Genomic DNA, 20,762 nt, shown 5'->3' with positions numbered 1-20,762 from the left:
CATAAGTGGGCATGGCCAAACACATGCCACACCCCAACCAGGCAGACAAGACCAGTGAGGGGTGTGGCCTAAGAGGACATGGCCTGTGCAAAGTCCTGAGGGATGGAGGAAGAGCCCAGGAAGACTGGGCCTGAGGTTTACTTTTCAGTTTGTAGCTTGGGTGGGGTTTTTTGTTGTTGTTTTTTTGGAAAATGGAATAACAAAAGGCAAGATCAGCCTAATGGCTAATTCCTATATTTTCAATTATACTGCATAAGATGGGATTTGAACTCTGCTGAGCCCCACACTTTTAAACACATGCGGTAAGCTGATCCTTTTGTCTGTTAACCCACACACGTGGGTCTGTAGGGGGATAAAATATAGTTAATTATATTCCCTCACCTGCTTAATAAAACCCACCAGAAAGGATAGTGTAATAATTAAAGCCAGTATTATAACAGGTAGCAGTTGTGATTTTTTTCATGATATTTTTAGCAATTTATTTTTGAAGATGTTAAGAAAGAGTGTCTAAATGAACAGCTCTTCAAACAAGAAGATGCAGCTACAACTAAAGCCAGGGGGGATGGGATGGGACGATGAAAAGAAATCCTTGAATAACTGCCCTATTTTCTAATAATTAGTATTCACAAAAGGAAAACATGCTCTGTCACCTAGTAATTTTCAAATTGCTGAGACACCTAATGAACTGCCTTAATAAGATTACCAAACGTATAGAAAGGAACTAATTAGCAAGCATTTAATTTTGAATTCGCAGTGCAATACAAAACGGTTATGCAGCTGGCTTTGTGCACAAGACCTGTCCGTGTGTGACAGAATATTTAGGTTGTTCAGTTAGAGAACCAAACTTGGTAGAGAAGCCAGTCTGGCTTTTAGGGGTCTGCTGTGACATTTCTGGAAGGGAGAAAACATTCACATGTGTACACACTAATCGTAAGTATTAAAATGATTAGTGTGTGTGCATGTGAATCCTGCTGGTTGTTGTGTTCTGAAGCAGCTTTGTTTTGCCCTATTCTTTCTTTAACTGGCTGCAATGTTTTTTTATGTCTCTAGAGCATTGTGTGTATCAGTAACTGAAAATACTAGCTCCTGGCATTTGGAGTGTACAGTGGTACCTCGGTTTAAGAACAGTCCAGTTTAAGAACAATTTGGTTTACAAACTTTGCAAAACCAGAAATAGTGTCCCGGTTTGAGAACTTTACCTCAGTCTAAGAAGGGAATCCAAACGGTGGAAGGACACCGGCGGTGGGAGGCCTCGTTAGGGAAAGCGCAAATCGGTTTAAGAATGGTTTTGGTTTAAGAACGGACTTCCGTAACGGATTAAGTTCGTAAACCGAGGTACCATTGTATTTGCCCCCATCCCCAGCTTCAGTAAGTTTTCCCATTTATCTGAATGCTATGCCTGCAGGATTGTGCTGTCTTAAAACTAAGACAGAAGTGGCTGTTGTTGCTCCTGAAAGTAATTTGTAGACAACTTCAGACTGGCGGTGGCTGGACTCCTCACCTCTTCCCAGTAACATCACTTCTGTCCTAAGTTTGGCCGGGCATCTGCAGGCATTCTTGGATGACACGGATGATCTAGACCAGTGGTTCCCAGTTAGCTAATTACTGAGGACCCCCTATTTTTCGAAAGCCAAGCCATGGACCCCCTAATTTTGAAAATTTTGATAACTCTATGGTAGTTACCTTCAAACAATTTTTTTGAACAAAATGTGGGGTAGTCCCTAATAAGTAAAGGATTTTAGGTATACTAAAAAAACCAGACTAGGTCTGAGTGATATCTGGTTTTCAACATTGTGATATATCAGCAGCTAGACATCGTGATAGTCCTATATATCACTATGTCTGAAAATTGAGATCAGGTGTTGGGATGAGGGAAGGAGCAGTCACGTAGATCTGGTGGGTGGGTTGGGTGGAGATCAGACGTGGGCATGTGGGAAGGGGGGAGGTTAGAAAGCGGAGTCACCTCCACCACTTGGTTTGAGTGGGATGGGATAGGGATGGAGGGTGCATCCAGCCGCCATCAGCAGGACAGCCAGCAGTGGCAGCCAAATCTTTTATTGGGGGGGGGGGCGGGAACTGAAGGGACCTCAGCCCGTTGGCTCCTATGGTGCTATATGAAATAGATAAGTAGAATAATTTCCCCAGCAGAGTTTGTTCACACCTTAGGTCACCACATGGCACTTGTCGGCAGATATGTGCCCACTTCTCTGGTGCTTTTATGCCCCCCACCCACCCAAAAAATAAGGTTTAGAAGATGCCAGGTACCATCTAGTGTAGCCAGTAGGGAATGCAATGTCTTGTAGCAACAGGGGAGAAGTGATTATGGGGAGGTAAGAGTTGACTATTCCATCCCCAGCTGTGAGTTCCCCCCATGCATGTATGCATGTTTTGATGTGTGCCTGGTTGCCCACAACGCTTTCTCTGGTTTGCAAATGTGGCCATGGACAAAGAAAGGTTGGCAACGTCTGGTGCATACAATCAGCCATATCAGAGGATCCAATTGCCTGCCAAAGCAAGAGGCGAGACAGCTGCCTGTTCCCCCCTAAGCCGCTCTGCACTTGCTTTCCTTTAGCTGCCTACTGGCAAGAATCAAACCCATTCATTGGTCAATTGTAGGCAATTAGCATAACAGGCACAAATCACTTTATACTTGGCGCCTTGGAGGCTAAGCATACCTGCAAAGAGGCTGTGACTGACAAGAGACTGATCCCATAATAAATGCAAAAGGCCTTTGACTTTGACTGAAAGGCAATAAGAAATGGCTTTAGGCTTTTAGGTTTCCACAGCATTTGGCTCCAAATTGTTAGTGCTCCGTCTGTTTTAATTTTGACAGAAAATGGCCTGGAAAGTAGTTTCTTTTAATGGGGAAAATGCAAAGTTCTTTCTAAATATATCTGTTTAATTATGTATATATCTTTTTCCAGAAATTTAGCGACTCGTTAAAGTGCCATTCTGTCTGAAGAGTGGCTCTATAAAGAAGGCATCATGTGGCCCCATGTTTATTGTTTCTCCACGATTTCCCTATTAAATGCAGTCAATTTTAAAGACATTTCTTGTAACAGAGAAACTCAACTTGAAATCCAGAAGTCAACATTATGTTCCCCGCTATTTGTGCATTCCACAGTAATGGACACTGGAACTGAACAAACTGCTTACTGTATCTGAGCCAGAGCAAAAACCCGTGCATAGTCTCTTGTTGCAAAACAGCAGCCCTGAACTTTGAATTACAGGCGTCACTGAACAAAAATAATTTAATCTCAAAATCAAATGCATATAGTCAGGCAATAGTCCAAAGACTGAGATTTAATTTTTTTAAAAGCAAGTACCGTAAGTTCTTTTGTGCTCTGTGGGACTTCCTTCCAGGTAAGTGTTCATAGGTTTGTAGCCAGAGACTTCTGTTCTATGCACACTTACCTGGAAGGGTCAAAGGGTTGTCCTTGTTGCAATGTGTTTTTTAATGTTCTGAAGACACTAGGGATGTAAAATTTTTGGAAACATTTTATGCCCCTTATGGATTTTCGAGAAGGATGTGGGAGGGTTTTTTTGTGGGGTGGTGGTGAGGATATGCAATTTTAAAAAATACATTTCACAGACTGAAAGCTACTTTGTGAACATTAAACATATTATGTATACCTTGATTTTCCACCGTTAGGGCACCTCTGAAAGATAAGGAAAGGATATTAGCCCACTTGTAGATAAGAAGTGGAAGGGAACATTCCATGGGACAGAGCAATAGGCAGCTTTGTGGAACAGTCTATTTCCTGAAAGTTACATGAATCCCAGCAGTTTGGTCAGCTTATTTGGCTGAGCAATGGCACTGTTTGATTGATAGGAATCTCAATGACCTTTTGGAGCACAATAAAAAAATTCCTTCCAGTAGCACCTTAAAGACCAACTAAGTTAGTTCTTGGTATGAGCTTTCGTGTGCATGCACACTTCTGCACACGAAAGCTCATACCAAGAACTAACTTAGTTGGTCTTTAAGGTGCTACTGGAAGGAATTTTTTTATTTTGACTATGGCAGACCAACACGGCTACCTATCTACTTTTGGAGCACGACTGCTCTCTGAAATAAAACCTTACATTTGTGCGCCACGTCTCTGCTGCGACGTCGCCAGTGTCAATAGTATTTACTATTTAGTGATATTGTAGCATTAGTGATATTGACGCAGGTGGCGCTGTGGTCTAAACCAGTGTTTCCCAAACGTTTTTGGGCAACGGCACACCTGTTTACCGGAAAAAAATCTCACGGCACACCACCATTAAAGCCCCGCCCCGTGACGTCAGCGCGCAGCGTCACGCCGGGAGGGACGCACAAAAGTTAAAGTTTTTTCCCTCCCCGCGAAGCAACGAAAGAGGGCGCCTCAACTCCGGGAGGTGGGCAGGGAGCGGGGGGAGCGGCCAGACGGGCTCCGCTGGGGGACTTTCGGCTGCCGGAGGCGGGGAAGGGGCGGCTGCAGCGGACCCGGAAGTGGTTGCGCCCATCGGGGGCGGTGGGAGCGCGCCGTGCGGGTTGGTGGGTGGGGGAAGGAGAGGAACAGGAGGGGGCGGCGGCGGCGGCCGGAGGCTGGACGGATCCGCGCAGGGACGGCGCGCGAGCCGGGAGGAGGCGCGAAGAAGGAGGCAAGGCGAGAGCAGCGCGGCTCGGGATGCATTCGGACTGCCGGCTGCTGCGCCCGAGACGCGGGGTATGGTGAGCAGCCCGGAGCGCCCGCTCCCCCGGGGGACCCGGCCGGCGCTGGCCTCCCTCCTCCTCCTCCTGTTGCTGCTCAGGCGGGACGCGGCGGCGCAGAAAGGTGCGTGCGGGAGCCCCGCCGGGAGGGGAGGGACCAGAGCCTTCCTGCCTTTCTTGCTTGGCGCCCACCCGCCGGGTTTTCGCGCCTTCCTCCAGTAGGCCGGCCGAAGCGAGCGGCGATGGGATGTGGGAGCTCGCTCGCTCGCCGCCCCGCGTGTGCTCGCCGCCGCCGCCCCGCCTCTCGCCGCCCGACTCGCCCGTCTCCCTCCCACGGAACACAAGGCAATGTTCGGCGGCACACTAGTGTGCCGCGGAACACCGGTTGGGAAACACTGGTCTAAACTACTGAGCCTAGGGCTTGCCAATCAGAAGGTTGGCGGTTCAAATCCCTGTGATGGGGTGAGCTTCGATTGCTCAGTCCCTGCTCCTGCCAACCTAGCAGTTCAAAAGCACCTCAAAGTGCAAGTAGATAAATAGGTACCGCTCCGCCGGGAAGGTAAACGGCGTTTCTGTGCGCTGCTCTGGTTGCCAGAAGCGGTTTAGTCATGCTAGCCGCATGACCCAGAAGCTCCCTCGGCCAATAAAGTGAGATGAGCGCCACAACCCCAGAGTCGTCTGCAACTGGACCTAACGGTCAGGGGTCCATTTACCTTTACCTTTAGCATTATAAAAGGCATCATTTCTGATGAAAGCTTACATTGGTACCTTTAGGAGACAGGATAGAGAGGGGAAATTTTCCAGCACATTTAGCACAGGTCATCTTAGGTACTGCCTTATCGAAGTTGCTATTTTTGAAGTTCTTTCATGTTGCTCATAGAAATAAAGTTCAGATGGCTGAAACAGCAAAGGTGAAAGAATAAGTGCTTTGAAGCAGTGCTGGCCCAGAAGAGAATGCTGTTATCTGCAACGGCTGTAAATGGTCTGTGTAATCGTAACCATGTGACGGTGAAAAGACTGAGAGATAACAAGGATGGCAGTGTGTGCATGTATTTGAACAGCACAGCTTGACTGTGTTTGGTGATATTTTCCAGCGTGAAGCGAAGGAACTGCAGAAACGGCTATAACTGGAATAAAAAAGTAATGCTGAATATTACCTTCATGTTTTTCGATGGCCTCTTAACAGTGATGTAAAGGCTGTGGACTGCAAAGTACCAAGAGAGATGCTGAATGCCTCCAAGCCATGGGGTGAGAGAATGGCTCTTTCCTTCCTGAGTCCCATGGTTGTTCCCCTTAGAGGGCAGGCACTCAGAGGTGACAAGAGGCACCTAAGTGTGACTCAGCACAGCATGAGGTGAGGGAGTGACTCTGTTTCCAGAGGACTGAAAGATGGGAAGGATAAGAGCAGGATAGCTGGTATCTCCTGAGCATTTCCCAGCCTAGCTTCTGCACGTGTCATACAGGGGTACCTTGGGTTAAGTACTTAATTCGTTCTGGAGGTTCGTACTTAACCTGAAACTGTTCTTAACCTGAAGCACCACTTTAGCTAATGGGGCCTCCTGCTGCTGCCGTGCCGCCGGAGTACGATTTCTGTTCTCATCCTGAAGCAAAGTTCTTAACCTGAAGCACTATTTCTGGGTTAGTGGAGTGTGTAACCTGAAGCGTATGCAACTTGAAGCGTATGTAACCCGAGGTACCACTGTATATGACTGCTGGGGAGAGCTGGGGAGCCTGGCGACTGCAAATATTGGGCTGACTAGCCAAGGCTGGTCAGCATCTGTGAATACAGCTTGTATGGCTGTAGATGATAAGTGTCAGTCCAATACATTTTAATTCCAAATGTCTCACCACCCAGCCAGACCCCACACTCTTAAGCCTTATTCAGACATCGGTCTTCCTACACGATGCTGCCTAAGTCAGATGGTTTTGCCCTTTTGAAGGGCAGGGCCCGCCGTGATAATGGAGTCCCCGTGGATTCTTAAAAGACAGTCTTTCCTTCCTCAGCCCCTTTCCTTGATAGCAATTTAACATTCTCATCTTGTCTGCTGACAGCTGGAGGAATTATCCAGATGTACATGAAATGAATGCATTTAAGTGCCCGATTTTAATCACGAATGAACACATTTCAATAGGAAGATTCCACCCCACCCCCACCCCCCAGCAATGATTTTCCACCCGTCGGAAGTTCCTATGGAATAAATCCACTCGGGTAGTTGACACCGAATGCTAATAATAGACACATTTCTTTCTATAGTTGTGTACTATTCTAAAAATCAGCTTTTTAAACTCTTGTGTTAATGTGAATGTTGGCTGTTGGCTGTTTTAGTAGGCTCATCAGCTCTTTTCATGCTTCGTCTAGAAATGTCTATGAAACCACTTTTAGACTCACCAAAGAAAAGTGATTTTGGATACTCTTTGGTGTCTTTTATGACTAGTAACCACTGAAACATCTGTGCTGGCACTGGGCCTGTTGTTGCTGAGGCTAGAACCAGTGGTCGGCTAGTGAGCACCAAGCAGATCTCTAATGTAAGAGGTGGGCGATCATATAGGAAATCCACTAAGAAAACTTTGGTTTCAGAAGAGAAATAATGTATAAGGACTAAGATATACAAGGGCTTGTTGCACTGAGAGGAGTATTTGTTTGAGGCTTACTTCAGGAACCCAATGTACCTTCATTCAGGTAATAACTCAGTAAGGGTGAACTCACCAGATAAAGTTTCCACATGAAAATCTGATGGGAAGGAAAGACCCCAGCTAGGATAGGTCATAGAAATTATTTGAAAACATGGTGCAAGTCAACAGAGAAAGAAAACACTTAAGCAAGAAAACATTCCCAGTATTGTACCAATGGAGTTGCTATTGGGACACAATTCCACCATCTTGCTTTTTTATTGTGGTCTTGAATGCCCCAAAGTCAACTCAGATGGCTTCAGACTCTCCAGCGGAGGTAGTTGTAAGGTACACTTGCCCCTTCAGATATTGCAGTGCTATTCATCCAGCCCAGGGGGTTGGACTCGATGGCCCTTGTGGTCTCTTCCAACTCTATGATTCTATGATTCTATTATGTCAGGAGTGCTCTGATGGTGTTTCCTGCTTGGCAGGGGGTTGGACTCGATGGCCCTTGTGGTCTCTTCCAACTCTATGATTCTATGATTCAATGCAGGCTCAACTAACGTTTTAGTTGTCTATATAGAAATGTTAATCTTCATAATAGCATCCAGCTCTGCCTCAAAATGCATTGAAGTTTGTTTTTGTTCCACAACTGAATCAGAGAGGCCTCCTTCCAGCAACTCTACTTTCCTTTGGACCACATCAGCAAGGTCGAGAGTGGGGCCTTGTTTGGGCAGCCTAGAACCTCAGTACACACTGGCCAGGCTTGTGCCCTGGGGAGGTCACTTTGGTGCTGCTAACACAATGATTTGACTTCACCCCCGGAAGCACACTCCACTGTCTCTCGAGACAGACGGATGCCAACAAAGCTCCACTTTTGGATCTGTAGCATCTCTCCTACAAGAAAACAGACTTATTATCAGGGTTCAAATGATAACAAACCCTTTTTGGACATTGAAAGTTGGGGAAGAAGGAAAGCTTGCAGCTGAGGGACAGTGTAGGCGGTAAAACCTTGGTGCCAATCCTCCAATCTACACATGTTTGTTAGAATATATGATGAAAGCCATTGGCACCGTCTTGAAGGGGCTGATGTTATCACTGGATATCGAGGGGACTCAGCCCCCTCCTTAAAAACTTCTGGGGAGGGGAAGTGCCTCTGCCCCCAAGAGCTGGCGCCCTTGAAGAGAGCCTTCATCACAGTGTTCTCAACTGCATGGAGAAGGCTCTCCATTGTGTATAGCTGCATGCATGAAAAGGCTCTGTTCTGATGTTTTAATTAATGTGTGTAAGCTAGGAGTGGAGTTTGCTGCCACAGTGTTGCTTCCCTCCCAATGAAAAGCATTTTAATCCACAGGAGATTCTGCAAAAGGTTGCACAATTTTATGTTCACAGAAATAGGCTTGCCCACTCTAATATCTGATTATTACTCTGCAGCAGTCCATGCAAAAAGGTTTTGAATTTATAGGTAAAGATGACAACAACCATTTCTATATTTGCTTTCTTTTTTGCACCTTCCTTCCTTCCTTCGTCCCTTCCTACCTACCTCTACTCCATACCCCCATCTTGGTTTGCATCAGAATTTTCTGTATCTACCTAATAACTGGATTTGGACAAAAAACTGGTAGATTTTGTAAATGAGACAGCAGTTGCATCAAGTTTGGAATTAAATTGTCATCACAGAAGCATTTGGAGTAAGTTGATTGCTCTTGTGTTTGCCCTTTGAGCCAGATTGGAAGAAAGGAAGGGATGCTGTTTTTCTGTCACTAACACTGTTTGCAAATTCATGACGATGGCAGCAAGTCATTCCGCTTAGGTGGTCATTTGTGATGAACATTTATGAAAAAAGGGAAGGCCAAGTTGCAAATATATATGGGAAAGGGGAGTTGCTTAGTTTGATGCCTCAAGTTTGAATCTTCCTCAAATGCATACTTCATGGAGTTCCAACCAGTTAAATTTGGAAGAATAAGCAAGATTGCACAAAAATGTGGAAATCAAAACTATTGCATTTCAGGTTGATTGAGGTAGAAGTCTTTGATTTCCACCCATCCCAGGGGTCTGTAATGTAGCTGACATAGTATTCTTGATTAGTATCTGACACAGCATCTCAGAAATGCTGTGCTTCTTGAGACTACACCAAGTAGCTGATTTTTGCAAAAAGACGACGTTGCCTTTTCACAGCAATGTGAAACATTTTGTTGTGTGATTTTGTCTAGTTAACTTATTAGGAAGAGACGTGAAACATTCTAACTTTTTGAAGTTTCCTTTTTGGTGGGGAGAGGAGGTAAGAATTCCAAAAGCAGAAATTCTGAGAAAAAACAACAAACAAACAAATTAAAACAAGTGCATTATTAGCACAGGATATAGCTGGTATTAAGGATGGAGCTGCTATACTGTCTCAGGTATTCAAATATAACTATGAGCCAGATTCAACTAGCTGGTCCAATTAATAGAAACCTGTGCAAGAACTTCCACAAGTGTATTGGGGCTTCCCCCACCCCACCCCCTGAAACTTGGCTCTTTGTAGGGTGGATTGGATGAACCCCCAGAACAGTGTGCAGGGGGAGGAAAGGGGAGATGGTTCCACTGGAAAAGCACAAATGCTTGAACAGATTAAATGTGTGTTACAGCACAATGTTGAATTCCTCCCTTAGTCCATCGGGAATGTAGGAAAAACATCTCTCCCCCCCCCCCCCCAGTTTATGGAGGTACTTCCTTGTCCTTACATGTCGTTGACGCAGTGTTCTTCTGCACATTCTGTTTAAGAAGTTGCCACTCTTCCAAACGTGTTCTCCGCAGATGGTGAGATTAAACACAGCAAGAGAAAGCCAGATTGTCTGTTTGGAGAGTTGGCGATATTATGGGAAGAGGTGTGAAATGTCTGTTTGACAAAATGAACACTCGCAGCAGCAATGGACTGGGAGAAATGGGTGCCTCCAGAAGGGTCCCAGATTTTTATTTTTATTCTTTTGCATCTTGAATCTGATCAGGCTTAAGACTCCAAATAATTATATGCATTAATTTGCTACTGAGTGTCAGGTGGCAAAGCTTTAGAAAAACAGAGTATGTTGTGCAGTAAGTGTCACAAAGGGAGCTGCTGGACCTTAATGTATAAATCCTACCTTTGAGTTAATGTTGGCATGGCAGAGTATTGTGGCTTTTCAAAGGTGGAACTCTTTCATCATCATCGTTGTTGTTGTTGTTGTTGTTGTTGTTGTTGTTGTTGTTGTTGTTGTTGTTGTTGTTGTTGTTATTCCAAGCCTCATACTGGCAAGTTATCTCAGAAAGCAGTTGCTTTCACTGCTTGGACCAATTATTTTTTTTAAAGCCTCGGATTTACCTTTCAGCAGCTTGCAGACTTTATTACACACTGTGATTGGGGAGGCCTGCCTGTTCTTGGAAAGAGAAGAAATATTCAAAGTGCCTTTAGCAATTTTGCAAGAATAAGGACACAGAACAAGATAATGCTGCTCTGTTGTCTAGTAAGTTCTCTTGCTCCAAGTAAAAGACTGAACCGGAGAGACAGAATTACTTGACCTATAACTAGGCACACAGCTCTATTCCTTTCACTGGTGACTTAGAATCTCTGCATTAGGCATGGGGCAGAGGGTGGGGGTAGAATCCAGAGGCCACGGTTGACTTGGGAAATCTTCCAATATTCTCCTAATGCAGTATTGTATAAATAGCGTAGCAGTAGCCAAGAAGAAAGCCACTGTTCCTGCACAATATATATATAGTATGTGTTTATTATGCCCTTTGATTTATTGTCCGCAGGCCATAATTTTTCTTTTGGCTGCTGTTGAGTGTAGGTAGCCTGTAAAATAGTAGCAGTAATCTCTGGCATTTTTATAGGCCTCTACATCTTCAAAGTGCTTTATGGACATTAATTAATCAGCTGTTATCTTTGGAACCCATTCGGTCCCTATATTCACAGTTCCAGAGCTCTGTTACGTATACATAAATGTCTATTCTGTATTTGGAAGCCTAATTATTTTACAGCATGATGCTTTTTTATTATTCTTACTTCTTCAGACAATGAGTATGATATACTTATTAGAGAGAGAGAGAGAAGGAATTGGCTTTTAAAAAACCATATGCTTATTTTGAGGGTATGCACAGTGACATCTTGTTCAATCAAACATTACCTTATGGCAACAAGCAGTGTATACTTACTGGATGTGTATTGTGTTACGTGCTCCTCCTGTGTCTGAGGCCCAGTTCAAACCTTACAGCTCCACTTGCTGAAAACTGCTTTGATATGGCTACATTCCATAGGGGAACCACAAGGCTTGAAGATGGCTCACTATATGGATGGATGCTCCTCCAGACCATTGCGGGTGTATTCTGCAACAATTGGGCATTAGTAATGGATTTATTCTGCTGCAGTTTGTTCTGCGATGCTTCCCCAATGCTACCACATTATTGCTGTCCAGATGGGCTATAGCGCAGCAAAAGTAGCACAAAAATAAACCAGAACATATGTAATGTAAAAAGTTACTGGATTTCATCAGGATGTTATGGTATATGCACTGATAGAAAGCGAAGCAGTGTGACCACCCTAAAACCTTTTACAGCACAAATGGCATTCATAGTGGGAGTACTTGTGAGCATGCCAATACGATCAAGATCACAAACCATCATAGATTTGCAATAATTTTTTTAAAAGGATGCCTGGATAGGCCCAAAGAGTATCCACACTAGCATTTGTAGCCATCGGTGCTGTTGTGAACATTGTCCATACAATCAGGGCTATTAAAGTTGTGAGCCTTTTTCAAACATAATGGAGTGTTGAAGCATAAAGTTCCATGGTTATGATTGCTCTGTTAGTTCTCTTTAAAATACACGTGAATGCAACCTATTGCATGTGCAAAATAGGAGGTCTTTCGGCTTTTTGGGGGGTCACAGGATCATTGCCCACAGAAAACGAGTTCCAGAGAAAACTGGGTGTAGGTATTTGCTTTTTTTTTCATTCTATGGGGCAAGCTAACAATTCTGCAAATTTTCAGAGGGGTTGTCATGTTCATCTGCAACAGCAAAAATGACAAAGAGTCCTGTGACACTGTAAAGACTATCAAATTCATTATGGCATAATCTTGTGTGGATTAGGGTCAGCTTCATCAAATGTATGAATTGTTATATGTGCAGATAGGTGTGAAACACACAAAGGAGTCTGTGTAAATTTCACTAAAACTTAAACATATACAATAAAAAGCCCCGTAGCCATTCACAACAGCTGTAATTGAGGATAAAATAAGCACCCTATCATCGCTGAGTTAATTAATACCCATTGTAGGATATAGAAACTGCAATCCCAGTTTATGTAAAGGTGACAGAACTAAACTTATTTTCTGTGTGGTTTCATGATGGATTCTTTGAAGCTGTTTTGCCGTCCAACCAATGTTGATGTAACATCTTCTCTGATCTGAGTAATTATTTAAATCTGTTTGTGCTACAACCTCCTAATGTACCTTTTTAAATCTGACTGAATGGCCCTGTGATCCTAGGATGAATGGCGGTATGGAAATTATATATATATATATATATATATATATATATATATATATATATATATATAAAGGATCATTCTTAGCAGAGGACTTTCTGCATCCTAGCAGTCCTGAGTCCATGGGACTGCATAAGCTACTGAACTCAGTGCCAGCTATTCCACACTCCCTGCTAAAAACGTTTTGCTTTGGAAACTGGCATTGATGTGTCCCATTCTTAACCCATCACAACAATCAGTTCAGTGTAACAAGGCAGTTAAGAAAAGATGAACTAAAATGTGGGGTGATGTAGTGTTGGCCATGCCATGCTCTGGAGTTGCTGCCATATGCCATTATGGCTGCCAGTGCAAGGGACAAGCAAATAAGAGTCCATGATTTCTGCATTCCTACCTAGAGGGGCCCATAAAGTTACTTGGAGGTTATTTTTGCACCCCTTGCTTGAATAGGCTTCAAGGGGTGATTTGGCTGCAGGACGTTCTGTTTGCTGCTGCTGACTCATTTTCTTTTTTAAAAAAAATATATTCTCCTTTTGCACAGCTTCAGGGATGCCAGTTAGTCAGCGTCATGCTTTTAAAAAAGGATTCTGATTACTTCGCTGTGAAATAAACATATAACACTGCTTATCACAGCAGTGAGAAGAGTGGTTTTAAATGGACTTCTTTAAAATGAACTCTGTTGACTCATTATCTTCTTTTTTTAGAATGTGTATTTTCCACTTCGTTCTTTTCTGTCATGTTCGATTTGAAATTTGCTGTAAAAATGCAATGCCTCTTTGGAATTGGCGGTTTCTGGGTAACAGGATTGTAACTCTTGATGTACAGCAGCACCTGCAATAATAATAATAATAATAATAATAATAATAATAATAATAATAATAATAATAATAATAATAGGTTTTTGTTTAGTCGTTTAGTTGTGTCCGACTCTTCGTGACCCCATGGACCAGAGCACGCCAGGCACTTCTGTCTTCCACTGCCTGCCACAGTTTGGTCAAACTCATGCTGGTAGCTTTGAGAACACTGTCCAACCATCTCATCCTCTGTCGTCCCCTTCTCCTTGTGCCCTCCATCTTTCCCAACATCAGGGTCTTTTCCAGGGAGTCTTCTCTTCTCATGAGGTGGCCAAAGTATTGGAGCCTCAGCTTCACGATCTGCCCTTCCAGTGAGCACTCAGGGCTGATTTCCTTAAGAATGGATAGGTTTGATCTTCTTGCAGTCCATGGGACTCTCAAGAGTCTCCTCCAGCACCATAACTCAAAAGCATCAATTCTTCGGTGATCAGCCTTCTTTATGGTCCAGCTCTCACTTCCATACATCACTACTGGGATAATAATAGGTAGGTAGGTAGAAACAATGCTACCATTCTATATGTGTAAGGAATTTGCTGTATACATTGCAAGTAAAAAAAACTAAACAAGGTGAAAGGAACCCATTGTGGCTATGGATCAAAATATTCTGAGTATTTATACCTCATCCTTCAAATACAATAAATATTTAAAAAACTTTCAATAAAGCATTAACAACATCATAAAAACGTAAGACATTTGACACGTAAGCTCGAGAAGCACCATATTTTAGGGCTTCAGCAATTACATTTTAAAGAACTGATGGGAAGCAATGGTATGAGGATTCTAGTCATGCTATTTGCATCATACTTAAAATGGACTAATTCTGACAGATGGTTTTCACGTCTGAACCAGAAGTGAAAGCTTCCAAACTTCTAGTGGCTATGCTAGAGGAGGAAGGAGGATCATGCAAGCTGAAGGTGTTGCCTAGGTTCTTTCCTGTTGGGGTAAACCATGGTTTAGTGTGACCTGCTGTTACAAATGGTGGAGGGTTTTTGTTGTTGTTTTTGGTTAGTGTGGGTTGCAAAATTGTTTGTAACTTGACTAAACATTTTGGTGCCACAAGTGAAGAAAGGGAAATTTCTGAGTCCCCTTACTGTCTGACTACAGTGCTTAAACACACTTCCCAGGATATAAGCCACAGGATATAAGAGCTAACATGCACTGTGTGTGAAATTCAAATACACAAATAATACAATTTACTCAGAGAAGTGAATTTTATTGGTCCCTGCTATGCTCTGATTAAATTTGATACTACATTTTCAAGAGAAGGGTGATTTCCATTCTAAACTACCTAACAAGGTTTCACTCTTGTAATAAGTTGCTGTGATGTGTGCAGTGCTACTTGATTTATGATGCTTATATGAAAATCACAAAAAAACCAAAGACCCACCATTTCTTAAACATATATTTTTTGTGTTTGAATTTGTTGCCTGAAAAGAGAAAGAAAACAACAGTTAAAAAAGCCATTCTGTTGCAATAAAAATCTGCAAAGTTTCTTGTTTTGTTTTTTGTTTTGGTCAAAATGGTAAATAAAACATAAAGCTCAAATGTGTTTAAAAATAAATCTATGACCTTGGGTGATTTCCCCCCCCCTTGCATATTTGGCATCTTTCGGAACTCCATCCATCATTTTTGTTAATAGCGTCCTTTTCTTTTTAGGGATCAGCAGATTCGTACACAAGCAGACCATCAGATTCTGATGTATCTCTCGAAGAGGACAGGGAAGCAATCCGTCAGGAAAGAGAACAGCAGGCGGCTATTCAGCTTGAAAGAGCAAAGGTGTTTCTCTTTCTTTCCTTAACTTCTTTCCCCCCTTTCCCAACCCCTCTCATAAAAAGGATATGCCAGCAGGTGCGGAGGAAGGGAGGTGCGGTGGGAGCAGGCTGCTCCGGGTGTCACCACTGGGGGGGTGACAAAATGGCGGATGGCACTCTCTGCGGGGTCTACAGTGCGCCCGAGCCATGCGTCTCTCCTGGGAGAGACGCAGTGGCTTGGGCGTGCACAGGCTCTGTGCCGCCCGCTGCCTCCCCCTCAGTAGGGCAGCTGAGTGGGAGGAGGCAGGCAGACTCCGGAGGCCCTGCGGCGCACCCTAAGGGCTGCTCACCCTGCCCCCACGGGCAGCTCACCCCACCCCCTATGGACGGTTCCGCCCCTATGGATGGTTTGCCCTGCCCCTGGGTGCGTCATCCCAGGCGCCCGAGCAGCTTCCTCCTCTGCCGGATGCCCGCTGGATGGGGGAGCCAACGGCAGGGTGAACAAATAATGCTAATTGTTTAATGTTACAAGGGCAAGCTGCAGTGAGCCTCTGACTCATTTGCTCCTTCACCCCTTATTTGGCACAACCGTGACGAGATCAGAAATTCCCATGTCCGTTTTAGATTGGCCATAGTTTAGCATTACATCCCAGTCCTGAACTATAGTTGATCTTAACTATGATTCAACAAACCATAGTTAAAACTAATTGCAGTTGGTTCTGGTTTGTGCAGTTAAAGGGGATTAAAGGACTCTTTCTCCATAGCACAACAAATTCGCTTAGAAGAAGAAGAAGCTGTGGGGGGGAGGGGGGATGCAGTGAAAAGTGTGGGGTGAATGAATGACTTAATGGAAAGACGAATAAACACCCCTGCAAGCAAATCAGGGTGAATGCAGGTAGAATGTTTATTGTAGTATAACTTTGCTGCAACCAAATTAAGATGAATGCTGAATAAAGACAGGATATAATTTAACTACCACTTCAGCTTTGTGCATGCAGATCAGGATGAATGCTCAGTTAGCAGGTCTTCTGGGGGGGCTCTAAAGCAGCCATGGAAGATTCCAAACTTCTCTTCACAGTCATGCAGGGTGGGAAATGCTATTTTTGTACCAGCCCACTGTGAACATGTAACTGGCAATAGCCCCCTATTCCTGGTATTTACCCCCTTTGGAAATATAGGGGGAACTACATTAATGTGCAAATTACTCAAATATATTTTTGCAGTTTTCTTGCAGTTTTGCAGCTATAGGGTCTATTTTAAATTAACTGCAACCAGACGGAGGGCTACACCGCATAGCATAAAAATGAAGAATAGGCGAGGAGGCAAGAAGAGCTTTTTGTTTTTGACAAGCTGTTTTTCTAATTCAAATTTCAAACATCTGTGCTCTTCCCCTGAGGAGGATCACAGATGCCAAAATATGTTAAGGCATGTGAAAACCAGTTTGTCAAAAGATACTTCTTGCACCTATAGGCTTTGCCTCCCCCCACTTTTATGTATTTGAAATTAAACTAAAAAAAGAGCATCATCCTGATCTAGTATGCTGTTGCCTTGGCAGCCCCAGAGACGGAAAACTTAATTTCTGAGTGATTTAATATCTAGTTAAAAGCTAGTTTGTTTAGGGATGAAAGCAAATACAGCAAACCTAGGAGGGGAATCACCAGATTCTAAAATAGTTTCAGTTTATATGGGGGCAAATTAACTCATTGTACATTCCAGACAGTTTCCTGTTCCTTGGTCTGTTAGGCTGGGATGCCATGCAATTAAAGCAACTGAATTCTGGACCAAGAAAAATAAATGGCCATTCAGGTGCCAGATATTATTGGATTACTGTACCTAGAAGAAGAGTTGAAAGTAGGGAAGGAGCAGGAGCCTTCAAAACTATCTAATAGCTACTAAACTAGCCATGTGCTAGCTTGCCAGTTTCTTTTTGAAATGCAAGTAATCTTGTGCAACAGGAAGCAAGCTCAGTTTTTCGTTGTTTGGGTAAAACATGGTCTCATACGGTACAATACTCACACTACAAATTCAGCCTCAGTGTGAGGATTTTTGGCTGTCTGTGTATGTCTCAAACCAGCATTGGTTGGAGAACACTTTGGAACTTTGTTATCTGAGCTTTTGCCTCTGCTTTACAGAACATGAGTCTCCTGGTACTCAGGGAGTCCCCTTTCCCTTGTTCCATCGGCTTTGCATGACTGGTCACTTTCTCATTCCTGCCCCTGTTTTACAGAACTGTGTTTCTCTTCCTAGTCAAAGCCTGTAGCGTTTGCCGTTAAGACTAATGTGAGCTACTGTGGAGCACTGGATGAAGATGTTCCTGTACCAAGCACTGCCATCTCTTTTGATGCTAAGGATTTTCTACACATTAAAGAGGTAACTACACAATGTAATTACTCTTCTTATCTGCCAGTAGCTTGAGCCTGAACAGTTAGCTTTGAGCCATGCAAGATACAAAACTGATGCTGAAAAGCAGCCAGCATCGCGCGGAGCATATAGTTGATTAGACAGTGTGACACCCAGGATAATTCACCCTGATCAAAATTTTAAACAGCACCAAGGGTGCCTGTTGGGACAACTTGAATTCTAGACCAGTGAACCAACACCGAGACCCAGGGAGGCTTATGTTAATTCATGCTTGTTTAAAAGCAAAGGTGTGTTTAGCAAACCTTAAATAGGAGTTAAAGAAATATACTGTGGGACTTTCTCACTTTTTGGCAGCTATCGGGCCACAAAGGTTAATGAATGAATTGGGCTTTGGTGTCATGTCTTTCTGGGTGTCTAAGTGATACCAGACAATTTCCTTCTGAGGTGGTGGGTTGTCTGCTTCTTGCGATCTGCATGCTAGTGAGTTATCAAACTGCAAGCTGACTATCAGCTGTGCTATGCCCCATACACAATATTGCTCAGCCAATGTATTTCATGAACACACAAACATACACACAGACATACACGTGTATATATGCTTCCATTTTAATTATCACTCATACAGTGTAGCATTTGCTATAACAGTGCTAGAATATTTGTGTCATAGAAGACCCATCTCTCCTGCTACTGGGGGACAGCTCAAGACTTTCTTTAATAGGAATTCTGACTCCATCTCTTCCTACAGCTTCCCAGCGATTTCCCAATTTTTATATATACTTGTATTCCAAGGTACAAATTTATATCACTTATATCCAGGGCAGAGAACCTGTGCCCCTCCAGTTGTTTGACACCAACAACATCCATCAGCCTCAACCAACATCAGCAGTGAGAAGAGAGGATGAGAATTGTAGTCCAACAGTGTATGGAGGGGCATAAGTTCCCCATTCCTAGACTTAAAGCATGATCCTATGTGTGTTTGTGTGGAATTTCCTACAGCAAATCTCTGCCTTAACTACCTATTTTCAGCTCCCCACCATTGGAATGAAGGAGGTCATGTGCGATGCATGCATCATCCAATGAAGGCACAAGAGGGGGCAAAATACTTGGTGGGAGCATAGAGATGGTAAAGTCTACTTTGGCAGGGGGACAAACTTTGTTCCACAAGTTGGGTTTCTGAAAGACAGATATTGGTATGTTTCACATCAACATACCCATCTTATGTCCTCTTTGAAATGTGTCTTGTTTTGATGGAGTTAACTTTCACGTTAGCGTGCTTAGTGTTATTTATGGATGGTAAGGCTTATCAGTGGCTAGTAGTTGTGATGGTTGTGTCCAATTCTTCCTATGAAATGTGGTATGCTTCTGAATATCCCTTGCTGAAGGACATGAGTAGGGAGAGTGCCATTGTGCTACCATCGTTCTTGTGGGCTTCCAGTGGGCACATGCTGGCTCCTGTGAGAATCAAAGACTGGATTAGATAGGCTTTTGGTCTGATCCAGCAATGCTCTTCTTATTTCAACCCTGTGTGAATTTTCAATTTACGAGTCCGCTATAATTATATGGGGAAAGTTCCTTTTCTTATTGGGAATGGGATGTGAGTAGGGGAGAAGTTACCTGTCAGGGACAAGTTTCCTGCACAATTATGCACCCTTCCCCATGCTGCCTATGACACCATTAAGGACAGCTGTAACTCTTCATTAAATGACTAGTCTCATCTTAAAGGTGTTCAGCTCAGTGCTCTACAATAGAGACTTTATCTGCATGATTGTTTTTAATAGGATATAAGTTCTGTTAGAGCTGGACATGACATTGAGCTGGAAATTATTTTATGTGTTCGAGCAATATTCACCCATATATCTCCCTCAAGGTGGAAAAGAAACCAGGGACAGAATTGGGGAGATGGAAAAATGGTTGAGTGAACAACCCCTTCCCACCTTTTCCATTGATTAAACTCACAGCTACTTCTGGGTTTTTGTTTTTTTGTTTTTAAAAAAGAAAGTCTTAGGGGAAAATACGCACTCAACTGTGTTTCATGTCTAGCTTCGGCCTCTGGGAAGGTCACTTTCGCAACAAGCTTGATATGTCAGCAAGAATGGATGGCTCTCTGTATTCAAGATGTCTCATCTGTCATCCGTTGGACCATACATTATGCACTTTCAAAACAGATTAAGTGACAACAATTATTGGCAATGCATAAACATTCCAGGCTCAGCAACCAACAGGAGGGAAATGTACTTCTTACCCCTACGCTGAAGATTCAGATATGCCTTGAAGAACATATGGAAGGTGCTTCGTAATGGGAGTAACCTTGCTAAGCACGAAGCATCTTTGTAGCTCAACTTTGGGCACGGGATAAGCATTTTTACAGGCTTACCAATAATCTAGTAGCCCACTTCCCAGATGTCATGAAACACCCTCATAAACACCCACCCTATCAACTGATGAATGTGTGTATTGTACTGCTAATTGCATTTCTGATCCAATCCCAGGACTTGCCTATGTACTGAGCCTCGCAAATGTCTCTTAGGTCGCTGCTCTTCCTCCTTGCTGACATTTCCTTTCACCCTTACTTTGTTACTTCTTTAATTTGCACGGTCTTTTCCAATATCCCCCCCCCCAACACACACTTTTGTTGTGTGAGTATAAGTAGCAAGCGACATATGCTTTCCAAACCTGTCCCACTGCAGTTTTATCATTTGCATTCTGCATTGCTCACCATGAATTCATTTTTTTCCCTGCTGCAAGAAAGTGGGGGGGGGGAGGGAAGAGAGGATAATAGTGTCAGGTGGACACGTGGGCAGGTTGCAGGGGTGGAGGTGGCTAGGCCTGGACTAGGAATCAAAATGCTAGGGCAGACACAAAATTTGATCCCTCTTGGGTTTATAAGCTTACGTATTTTGAGCATGCACATTGTGCGCCCTTGAAACATAGCTCAGATGCATATCTTGACATCTGCATGCAGCACAGTTGAAAGGATGAATGTGGAGGCAAAGTGTCAGGGCCAGTCCTACCATAAG

At 43.5% G+C, this 20,762-nt stretch overlaps 1 protein-coding gene across 3 annotated transcripts in view; it reads left to right on the top strand.

The window, feature by feature from the left end:
* Positions 1 to 20,762, top strand: part of CACNB4 (calcium voltage-gated channel auxiliary subunit beta 4) — a 129,565-nt gene that overhangs the window by 85,652 nt on the left and 23,151 nt on the right. For all 3 annotated transcript variants that reach the window (XR_014006280.1, XM_081187575.1, XM_081187576.1), the window contains 2 exons: positions 15,290 to 15,409; positions 17,632 to 17,754. Coding sequence is in view for 2 of the 3 variants with exons in the window: in XM_081187575.1 (XP_081043701.1) it covers positions 15,290 to 15,409; positions 17,632 to 17,754 (243 nt within the window). In the remaining variant the exon portion in view is untranslated. The remainder of the gene's footprint in view (positions 1 to 15,289; positions 15,410 to 17,631; positions 17,755 to 20,762) is intronic.

Source organism: Podarcis bocagei (genome assembly GCF_964188305.1).
Source record: "Podarcis bocagei genome assembly, chromosome: 1".
NCBI classification, from domain to species: Eukaryota; Metazoa; Chordata; class Lepidosauria; order Squamata; family Lacertidae; genus Podarcis; species Podarcis bocagei.
This window is presented reverse-complemented; position numbering and strand designations above follow the sequence as displayed.